Source organism: Gadus chalcogrammus, chromosome 11 (assembly GCF_026213295.1).
Source record: "Gadus chalcogrammus isolate NIFS_2021 chromosome 11, NIFS_Gcha_1.0, whole genome shotgun sequence".
NCBI classification, from domain to species: domain Eukaryota; kingdom Metazoa; phylum Chordata; class Actinopteri; order Gadiformes; family Gadidae; genus Gadus; species Gadus chalcogrammus.
Genome location: NC_079422.1, coordinates 8,745,208 through 8,755,207, shown reverse-complemented (window position 1 = coordinate 8,755,207; position 10,000 = coordinate 8,745,208). Strand labels below are relative to the sequence as shown.

General features: G+C 48.3%; 2 protein-coding genes across 2 annotated transcripts in view; both read right to left on the bottom strand.

Annotated features, from left to right (window-relative positions):
• Positions 1–5,101, bottom strand: part of bmper (BMP binding endothelial regulator) — a 22,795-nt gene extending 17,694 nt beyond the window's left edge. The window contains exons 1-2 of the mRNA XM_056603120.1: positions 4,095–5,101; positions 2,662–2,747 (exon numbers count right to left, since the gene is read on the bottom strand). Of these exons, the coding sequence (XP_056459095.1) occupies positions 2,662–2,747; positions 4,095–4,212 (204 nt within the window). The 5' untranslated portion in view covers positions 4,213–5,101. The remainder of the gene's footprint in view (positions 1–2,661; positions 2,748–4,094) is intronic.
• Positions 5,102–9,546: 4,445 nt separating this feature from the next.
• The window catches only part of bbs9 (Bardet-Biedl syndrome 9), a 129,594-nt gene continuing 129,140 nt past the window's right edge, over positions 9,547–10,000 (bottom strand). Inside the window, exon 25 of the mRNA XM_056601975.1 lies at positions 9,547–9,613. Within this exon, the coding sequence (XP_056457950.1) occupies positions 9,547–9,613 (67 nt within the window). The remainder of the gene's footprint in view (positions 9,614–10,000) is intronic.

The following is a 10,000-nucleotide window of genomic DNA, read 5'->3' as shown; positions in this document are numbered from 1 at the left end:
TATAGAACTGCCTGTCCCACGCACACACAATGGCTCCTCTGTAAGTGTGTGTGTGCGTGTGTGTGTGTTTGGTTTCCGCCATTTCACCAGCCATTAACAGGTACTCCATAGTGACTGGGACCCCACTCACCCCACCCCCTCTTCCACAATGAGTGACAGTGGAGACTTGACGACTCAGGACCCCAGCCACACACACACACACACACACACACACACACACACACACACACACACACACACACACACACACACACACACACACACACACACACACACCCACGAGCACACACAAACACCTACACACACACACACACACACACACACACACACACACACACACACCACACACACACACACACACACAGACACACACACACACACACACACACACACACACACACACACACACACACACACACACACACACACACACACACACACACACACACACACACACACACAACCACAGAAGCCCCCTTCTCATCGAACTACCCCCTACAAGACAGCATGGCGCGGGGCTCTTTTAAGGCACGCCACAGACGTGTGTGTGTGTCTATGTCTGTGCAAAGGAAGATGTTTAGAGTGTATTTTAGAGTGTGGAGAATAATTATTTGGAATCATGCGTAATAATGTGTTCTGCTCATTCAAAACTGTACAGCTCTCTAATTAGGTTCTTATGGCACATGTTTTATTGAATATTGATGTTTCTGGATCAATGGCACTTTATTTCTTTTAAATATATTATTTCCCTCCTGTTTATCATTATGTTATGTCCCAACACCAAACCTCATTCCCAGTACATGTTAAACTTACTTGGAAATCAGATCAATTCTAATTTTCTTTAAAAAATGTGCTTATATGTGTGCGTTCACACAATGAGGGCTGACTCTTATTGTGTGTGTGTGTGTGTGTGTGTGTGTGTGTGTGTGTGTGTGTGTGTGTGTGTGTGTGTGTGTGTGTGTGTGTGTGTGTGTGTGTTAACTTGGATCCCCCCGATCCCACCAGAGTTTGTGTTTGTGTCGCAATGGGTACTGCTAGCCAGTCAAGTGTTTAGCCACTAGCCGGCTAGCTGTGTAGCAGGTAGCGGCAGGCAGGCTCCAGCCCCTGTGTGTTATCAGGCAGACATCAGCCACAGCCCTGCTCAATGCTATCAGTCATCAGCCGACCACAGCCTGCCTTTCATCTCTACTTAACCCCCACCCCAACTCCACCACCACCCTGCACACACACTCACTCACGCACGCACAAACACACATACACACGCATGCACCCATGCACAAATACACACACACACGCACTCACTCACAAACACACACACACGCACAAACACAGACGCATGCACACACACACACACACGCACAAACATATAAACTCACGCACACACACACCCACACACACACACAGATGCGCACGCACACACACACACACACACACACACACACACACACACACACACACACACACATATTACGCACACCAACACAAACACACACACATACATGCACGCACATCAACGAACGCACACATGCCTGTAAATATGCAGACACATTCATATACACATTCATATACACACACTCCCTCTCACAGAAACATATTGTGCACACAGTTACTTACAAACACAAACATATGTGCAGACACTCATATCCATGCCCTCTCTCTCCCTCTCTCTCTCTCAACCGAAGTTTTCATGGAGGGCAAATGCCTGTCAAAGTCAACCCCAATAGCCTCTGGTCACATGACACATTTTAAAAGATGACCCCCCCCCTACTATAGCCAACTCCCCCCTCTTAAACCCCCATGCCTTCTTTCTCCCTCTCGCTCTCTTTGGGCTTGCTGACACAGAAAAGCCCCGCACTTCCATTCTCATCCCCTAAAACAATGACCTCCACAGTGGGGGGCAGCCAGGGGTCGGAGAGCACATGTTCCAGGAGGAGTCCCCTAGCGTTCTGTCGTCTGTGTTTAACAACCGGGCCGGACCAAGACTGAATGACGACGAGGCTGTCTCTTAAAAAACAAACAATCCTGACCTCTTGTTACACTGAAAGCCTTCTGTAAAGAGAAACAAAACCCCCACAGTGGCCACTAAAGTGGTAGCGACGACGACAACACAAACTGAATAAGGCCACAGTTCCTGCCTTTACAACTAGACTGGTGGGATATTTGCTGCACTTTCCATTTGCAAAGTTGAATATGTTGAGTCTAAAACCTGAAACAAATCTCCCATGAAATCTATCTTCAAACACGTGATTAGAAACAAGTGTCTGCAGCACAATCGTCCGTTTGTAAGTATAACTATCAGCATGCATCGGAGGTGACTCTGCACAATCTGCGAATTTGGCAAGAAGATCAAAGCAGAAATAAGGCGCCGTAATCTGCTTTCGTTCCTCCGCCGTGTCGCACCTCGAAGAACTAACAGGCAGCCAGAGAGACCCAGCAGCCGCAGAAACAATATTATTCACATGCATAAAAGATCAACGTATCGGTCAGCATGTCAGCAGCCTGTGTGTGTGTGTGTGTGTGTGTGTGTGTGTGTGTGTGTGTGTGTGTGTGTGTGTGTGTGTGTGTGTGTGTGTGTGTGTGTGTGTGTGTGTGTGTGTGTGTGTGTGTGTGTGTGTGTGTGTGTGTGTGTGTGTGTGCGTATGTGTGTGTGTATGCGCTTACCAGACAGACGCAGGTGATGCAGGGGTTGTCTGTGATGTTGGGGATGTGGAGCACCTCTCCGTCGTTCTCGCAGCTCGCCTCCGTACCTGGAAAGCGCGTCAGGAGAGGGGGATTCAAATTGACTGACGATGGGATTCATTTGAAGGAGGTGCTGACAGGTTTTAACGGTGACATACAGCAAATACAGAGTTCGTTTTTTCTCCGTTTTACATTTAGATAATAAACTTGATGGAAAATAACAATATAAATCAGTACTTCAAGCCACCTAATTTATACTTTCGGAAATAATATTAGGTAAAGGCTTACAAACCCCGGCTCACTTAAAACAGCCGTCGGTAAACCTGGTCGACCCATTGTTGTAAACATAACAATATTTTTAAATAAATAGCCTTGTAGGCCTTCCGCCTTAAACGTCTGTTCTGGTTGACAATATTATTCATAGACTTTGCAATAGTGCCACTCGCTTGCCAATTTAATGGAAAATAGGAAAGCCTAGTTTTATGAAGTAGCCTCTCACAGATGAGGCCTATATTATGTGTGCCTTATGAAGGTAACTGTCTGGTCTGCTCGGAGTTCCTATAGGTGCTGGTGCCATCGGGAGAAGACAGACCCCACAGGCTCCCCGGAGACTATAAACTTTACAGCCCTCGCGCGGCTCCTAACCGGCGGTGAAAGTCTCCTTCACTGTGGCCTCTAAACTCGGGCGACCAACACAAACCAGCAGATAATGATAAAACAGCTTTTACTTATCAGTCGCTGTATCACCTGGCGCCCAGGTGGCGTCGTGCAACACCCGGTCCCCCCCCCCCCGGGCCGAGAAGTCCCCCTCTCGTGGTCAGTGTGACAGCGGATAGCCGACATTGCATATTTGAAATACCGCGTTTCGGGACGTTCGAGAAAAAAAATATTCAACTTTATGATGATACACTTCTGACAGTATATGTATCAGTGAGTTTAAAATACGACCTAGTTGCCAAAATTGACCAAAATGTAGCTCGTGAACAGTTAACTGAATGGCTGGCGGAATGATCTCGATACGATGCACGGATGGATCACTGCAGGTAGGCCTACTCTGGTGCACATTTGATCTAAATCGATATACATCCTTTTCATTCTGATATTTTTTCGACTCCACGTGCTAGGGCCATGGTGATAGGCTGTGTGAGGGCAACGGCGCCTGACAACGATGTTTAAAAGGAGAGGAAAGGAGGACTATGATGCAGAAGCTCGTGACATATGGTTTGAACGTACAGGTGAGTGTTTCAATTGTGTTTCCTCGCACGCCCTAGGGCTCTGCGCGCCGGGCGGAGACATCACACGAAACGAGGAGAGAAAGCGCACGCTCTGTAGATTTGGCACACTCGCAAATAACGGGTTTGGAAGGTATTTTTTTATGTGCACACTGTAAACCGATACGATCCCTTTAATCTTACCTGTGATGAGTGGAGAGGAAGGCTGGGGCAATTGACAAACCAAAAACAAGAAGAAGAAAATGCAGGTAAACTTGGAGGGGACGACCGTTAAAGCCCCCGAAAAGCGACCTAACAACATCCTGACTTTGGTCCTGCTCGCAGTGGAAAAAAAAGATGAAAAGTTTTCAAAAAAAAAAAAGTAGGCTGTCAAGTTCGTAAAAACAAAAGGACAAATTCAAAAACGTTGGATGTTTTGCAGATAAAAAGTTGTGGACTCTGACGTTCCCCTGGCTCCTCGGTTGTAGTTCGTACTCCGGCGGTCCGTCACCTCCAGCTACTTGGTCAGAGTGCTGAACTAAGCAGCATGTCTGGGGGCATCCGAGGGTCCCGCAGACACACCGACATTACAATGACAAAGGCGCGCGGACAGCCCGGCGACACTCTTGTCGCGTCCAGACACGAGCGCTCTTGGTGTGACACAAAACAAGTGTCCGGGAAAAAATGAATTGATGATAAGAATTCACGTTAATAACATTGAATTGGAAAATCGAGAATGATATTGAAAAAAGACGAACCTCCAGCAAACATCTTAAAAAAAGAAAGTCCAATTGCTAAGATTTTTTTTAAGTCCATATAACGGTTTTTGACGCTTCCCCAGTAGCCTGTCTTTTGCCAGACAGGAGTGTATTTTCTGCAGCAATATTTCAAGTTGATGCTGAGTGCTTCGATAAATAGGCGTTTCAAGTCGTAAGTGCGTTTGAAGTTCGTCTACCCTGGCCTTCCTTATCGGAGGGGAGAAGAAAATGCTGCGTTTCAGTTCCCCCCATGCAGTATATCATCCGAAGAAGCTCAGAAACCTATTCTTAACTCCCAAGTTCTTCTCGCGCAGCGCCCCAGATGCCAGCGTACCAGAGAGCTTGTGCTACTGAAGTTAAACTTCTCCGCACTGTGATGGGACCTCCTCCAATTCGGCTGAGAACTGCCCTCCTGGATTCAAATCGTCACCGGGACGCTTAATCGTCCCAACGATCTGACGTCCCATTCGTGGCCGGCCGTCGACTGGCTCGCATTGTTGTTGGAATTCCGTGGTAAAGTGTGTGTGTGTGTGTGTGTGTGTGTGTGTGTGTGTGTGTGTGTGTGTGTGTGTGTGTGTGTGTGTGTGTGTGTGTGTGTGTGTGTGTGTGTGTGTGTGTGTGTGTGTGTGTGTGTGTGTGTGTGTGTGTGTGTGCGCGCGCGCGTGTGCGTGTGACAGACACACAGGGAGAGAGAGAGAGAGAGAGAGAAGCAGCTAATGCGCTCGTATCCCGTTTCACTACCAACAATCCCGAACAGACACGCCACAAGCACTTCACATTTCCGCTCACGGAGTAGGCTATGCGTGGCCCACCTCCGAGAGAACAGAAAGATGAGAGAAGAGGAGAGAGATGAAAGGGGAGGGAGGGTGTATAGAAGGAGTTCAAATGATAGGATGATATAAAGAGAAGAGGAGAGCGAAGAAGTCAAGTGCAGGTTGTCATGTCCTAGGCCTATCTTTGATTCGACATTGCACCGCCGTCTCTCCCTCAACGTCAGCGGGCAGTCTGCAGTTCAGCCCACAGCAGCGTTTCAGCATTTATTAGCCGCTATAAATCCTATACCCTGTTGACATCATTAGGTTTTATACGCACGTTTAGAACGCCATCGTGAATTACGAGTCTGCCCTTATAGTCCGATTTTATTGTCTATTTGGCAGAGGTTCAATATGCTATATAAAACCCAAATCTGACCCAAAACTCTATAATGCCGACACCTTCTGAACTGCAGTCCCTCAGAAGCGCCGAGCAGGAAGCAAAAGCGCGTCTTCAAAGAAAATAATTACGACCCAACCCCTTTTAATTGACTTGGTCTAGGAGTGCTATACTTTCTTTTATCTGACGCTCTTCTCCCGTTACATCACATTATAAACATCCCACGAGGGACATCATAGAGAAGAGCGCTCGAGAGACGGAGAGAGGGAGAGAGTGAAACAGGAACGGAACGCACGCGCGCACAGAGCAGAGAGAGAGGGAGAGAGAGGGAGAGAGAGGGAGAGAGAGGGAGAGAGAGAGCGGAGCTCCCCGTCAGCGACCGTCTACGCCGTTGAACTTGATGGTTACACGAGTGGCCGCTAGGTGGCTCCAGAGTGCCCCGTGTGAGGCGGGTTTGGTGCACCGCCAGCCTGACCGCAGCCTTATTACAGACAGTGAGCCTCAACAGCTATTTAACTGCGCCGTAATGACCCTCCTCCCACACCGTTGAGGGCGAATCACCCCCCCCCCCCGCTGTTAGGTATAGCAACTCGGAGGCCTAATAGCTACACTACAACTGCAGTTGAATTGTAAATGGAAAACTCCTATTATTGAACCGCATTTTACTGTTTACTGAATACTTCGTGCCAGGGAGCAGGTGCGGGGGACGTTGGGTTGGGTTTAGCGCTTTGCTCCAGGGCACTTGGGCAGGATGTGCGGTGGTTCACTCTCGTAGGACTCGAACAAGTCGCATTCGTTTTCTCTAGCGATTCGCACCAAACTACTCCAACTGAGTAATAAATCTTGAAGTACGGATTGGCATTGTGTCTAAATTGGGGTTAAACACAATTGTAGCCCCTATATTCTCCTGGGGTACTGTTGCCATGTATTGAGGCTGTGTCATTGCATGTGAAGTGTAGATGCGGAGAATCAGTTTGTTTTTCCTCATGTTGTGTGTGAGTCAGCCTTTCTATAGGGTGGTTTCCAACCGTGAAAACCAAAATAAATTGTGTTAAATAAAGTCATTTTTAAGTGAAACCAGCCGCATGAATTTGAGGTGAAAATAAGTGATGAGTGTCCTCTTTTCTGGGAGAAAGGCTTTTTTCTTGAGGACCATAAAGCACCAGGTCTTAACAAGGCAGCGGTCATCACAAGGCTGATGTGATGGCCTTTTACGCTAAGCTAAAGTAGCGATACATCAGTGGCTTCCGAGGAGAGAGGGAGAGAGAGAGAGAGAGAGAGAGAGAGAGAGAGAGAGACCACCGTGAGGGCAGACCGTCCACACTGCACCGTCCACCAGGCTGAGCTCTCCGTTCAAACAGGGAGACGGGGAGAGAGAGAGGGAGAGAGAAATGGGATCGATATGTACAGCGAGGAAGCCATGGACAGAGGTAGAGTTTGAGTTTGGGACAGAGAGAGAGAAACAGAGATAGATGGAGAGACAGAGAGAGATCAGATGGTCAGTAAGCGACAGAGATATGGAGACAAAAAGGGAGAGTGAGTCAGGTAGAGACAGAGGGCTAGAGCTGTATGGAGGGAAGGAGGGAAGGAGAGAGGGAGGTTGGGAGAGGGAGTGAAACAGATTGACATACAGGCAATGTTGGAGTCGGATAGAGTGATACAGAGAGCTAGAGCACGGAAGGAGGAGTAAGAGAGACATATATAGGATGGGAGTCACAGAGAGGGAGAGGGACAAGAGATAGGGAGAAAGAGAGAGAGGTAGAGATACAGAGAGTTTTAGAGGGAGAGGAAAATAGAGAGAGAGAGAGACAGAGAGGTAGAGAGAAAGAGAGAGAGGTTATCCCCTAAGAGCCCTGCTAGATGATGGTGTTCCAACCTGCTGATCAGAAGGGGGAGGGGATTCTGCCGACACCCTGCAGGGTTAGAGCCCCCTGCAGACGACAGGTCTAGATTAAGAGTGGGGTGGAGTGGTGTGTGTGTGTGTGTGTGTGTGTGTGTGTGTGTGTGTGTGTGTGTGTGTGTGTGAGAGAGAGAGAGTAAGCCTCAGCTGTCTGCATCAGCTGTCTTTAGGTGGCACCGGCAGCTCGCGACAGCGTCTCAGATCCCCAGATGTAACGTTGTCCAATATTCCCCCTGATAGGTGGCTGGGCTGGAGGTCAGGGGTCGTGGGGGGGGGGGTCAGAACGGGACCCTGGGAAAGTCCGACCAGAGAGTCACCTTGTTTTGATTCCAAAAGTTATACATTAAATGTTACGTGTTTAAGTATGAATTTTAATTTCCAAATTCCGAAGGCCAGAGCACCTAACACAGAACTTTGCACTCAAACAGAGGTATGTCACTCTGATGACCGTGGGGGCTGGTGTTGGAGGGTCTGGATGCAAGCGATGAAAGCCCAGAGTAGAGGCTTGGAAACGTCTTCGGAGTTTTGAAACACATGGGAGAAAGAATAGAATTTGACGATACAGTGAACTCTCTAACCGAGTTATTGTGGACGAGTTGCTACGGAAGAGGAAATTAAATTGAAGAAATACACATATAGACAGTAAAGTCAACCCTCGACAGACAGTATTGATCGCTGCTTTAACACGGGACTGGAGGATTTCACTGGGGCTGTGCATGTGTGTGCGTGTGTGTGCGTGAAAATTGGAAATCGTAAATGGGAAACATGTTTAAGGTACAATCAATAGTTCAAATCCCTTTTAAGTTAGACGTACACAAGTCTGTGTCTGGTGGGTCCAGACAGAACCGGCGACGCAGCGAGATCGGGGAGGTCAGCTCATCCACACAGCTGAGCTCTGAGCCAGCTGACCTTTGACCCCCAGGAGGGCGAGGGGTCGGGTGGGGGCGGGCGGGGATGCGACAGCGGGACGGATCACAGGACGCATCATGAGGAAGACATGGCGACACGATACGATCTCAGCATGATCCTGTCTGGCTCTCTCACACACAAACACGCAGTCATACACACATGCACACACGCGGACACACACACGCGGACACACACACAGTCATACACACATGCACACACGCGGACACACACACGCGGACACACACATGCGGACACACACACGCGGACACGGACACACACACACACACACACACACACACACACACACACACACACACACACACACACACACACACACAGAATGAGGGTTATATATTGGGTATTGGCAGAGCAGCCTTTTTGTTTTATTACCAGTGCAGTTAATAACGGCTGGATCATGACACCATCACAGCACTGCATTAACCCAGGGTTAGGGCTTCAACTGCCTGTGGAGCTCCATAATGACCGCATGACAAGTCAAACCCCCTGGTATCTAACCTCTATTAAACCTATTCAGACATATTAGGACATGTTAGAATGGAAAATAATATATAACAGTACAGTATATTATTATGCATAGAAAAAAAAGCAAAAAAACATCATCGGAACATAATCAGCAGAGTGCGCTAGTCCAAACTCAGATACTTTTACAGTCTTCCAGATTTATCGAGAGGTAGATATATCGAGGTTTACTAATCCATTGGTCAACAATTAAATAATGTATCTTGCACCCTAATGAACCAAGCCAGACGCAAAAGTGACTTCCATTCATTGACCTCTCTCTCTCTCTCTCTCTCTCTCTCTCTAAGTAAAGAGAGAGCTCATAATTTCTCATTGCTGGGCGAGCGAGCACCACCAGGTCCATGGAGACAGGGAGCAGGCCTGGGCTGTTTCACCATAAGCAGCCATTCAGCCAGATTTACAAGCCTTTCACATGGCAGTCAGAGCCGAGGAGGTAATCCCTGGTCCTGTTCTGCTGCTGCTCTCTGACACAGGCCATGTATCACGGAAAACACAATGAGGGAGAACAGAAAAGTCCTTGTTGATATTAGGGACCTGTACAACTGGTTTAAGCCCTCACCCACCCAGAGAGGTTGAAGCTCTACAAACGCGTAAATGTGCTTGGAAACGTTCAGCTTACCTTCAGACCGAAAACAAAATCAGCCCCCCGGAATTGCCGTAGCAGGACTAAAAGGACCTTATGGTGTGTGTGTGTGTGTGTGTGTGTGTGTGTGTGTGTGTGTGTGGGGGGGGGGGGGTGCCCTGGACAATTTGAGCAGAGACCTCCACTACCTGGCTCCTCTCCGTCTCCCGAGGGTCCATTAGGGACTAGCTGAGAGGACTCCTACCTCTGCGCTCTTGGAGACGGAGGT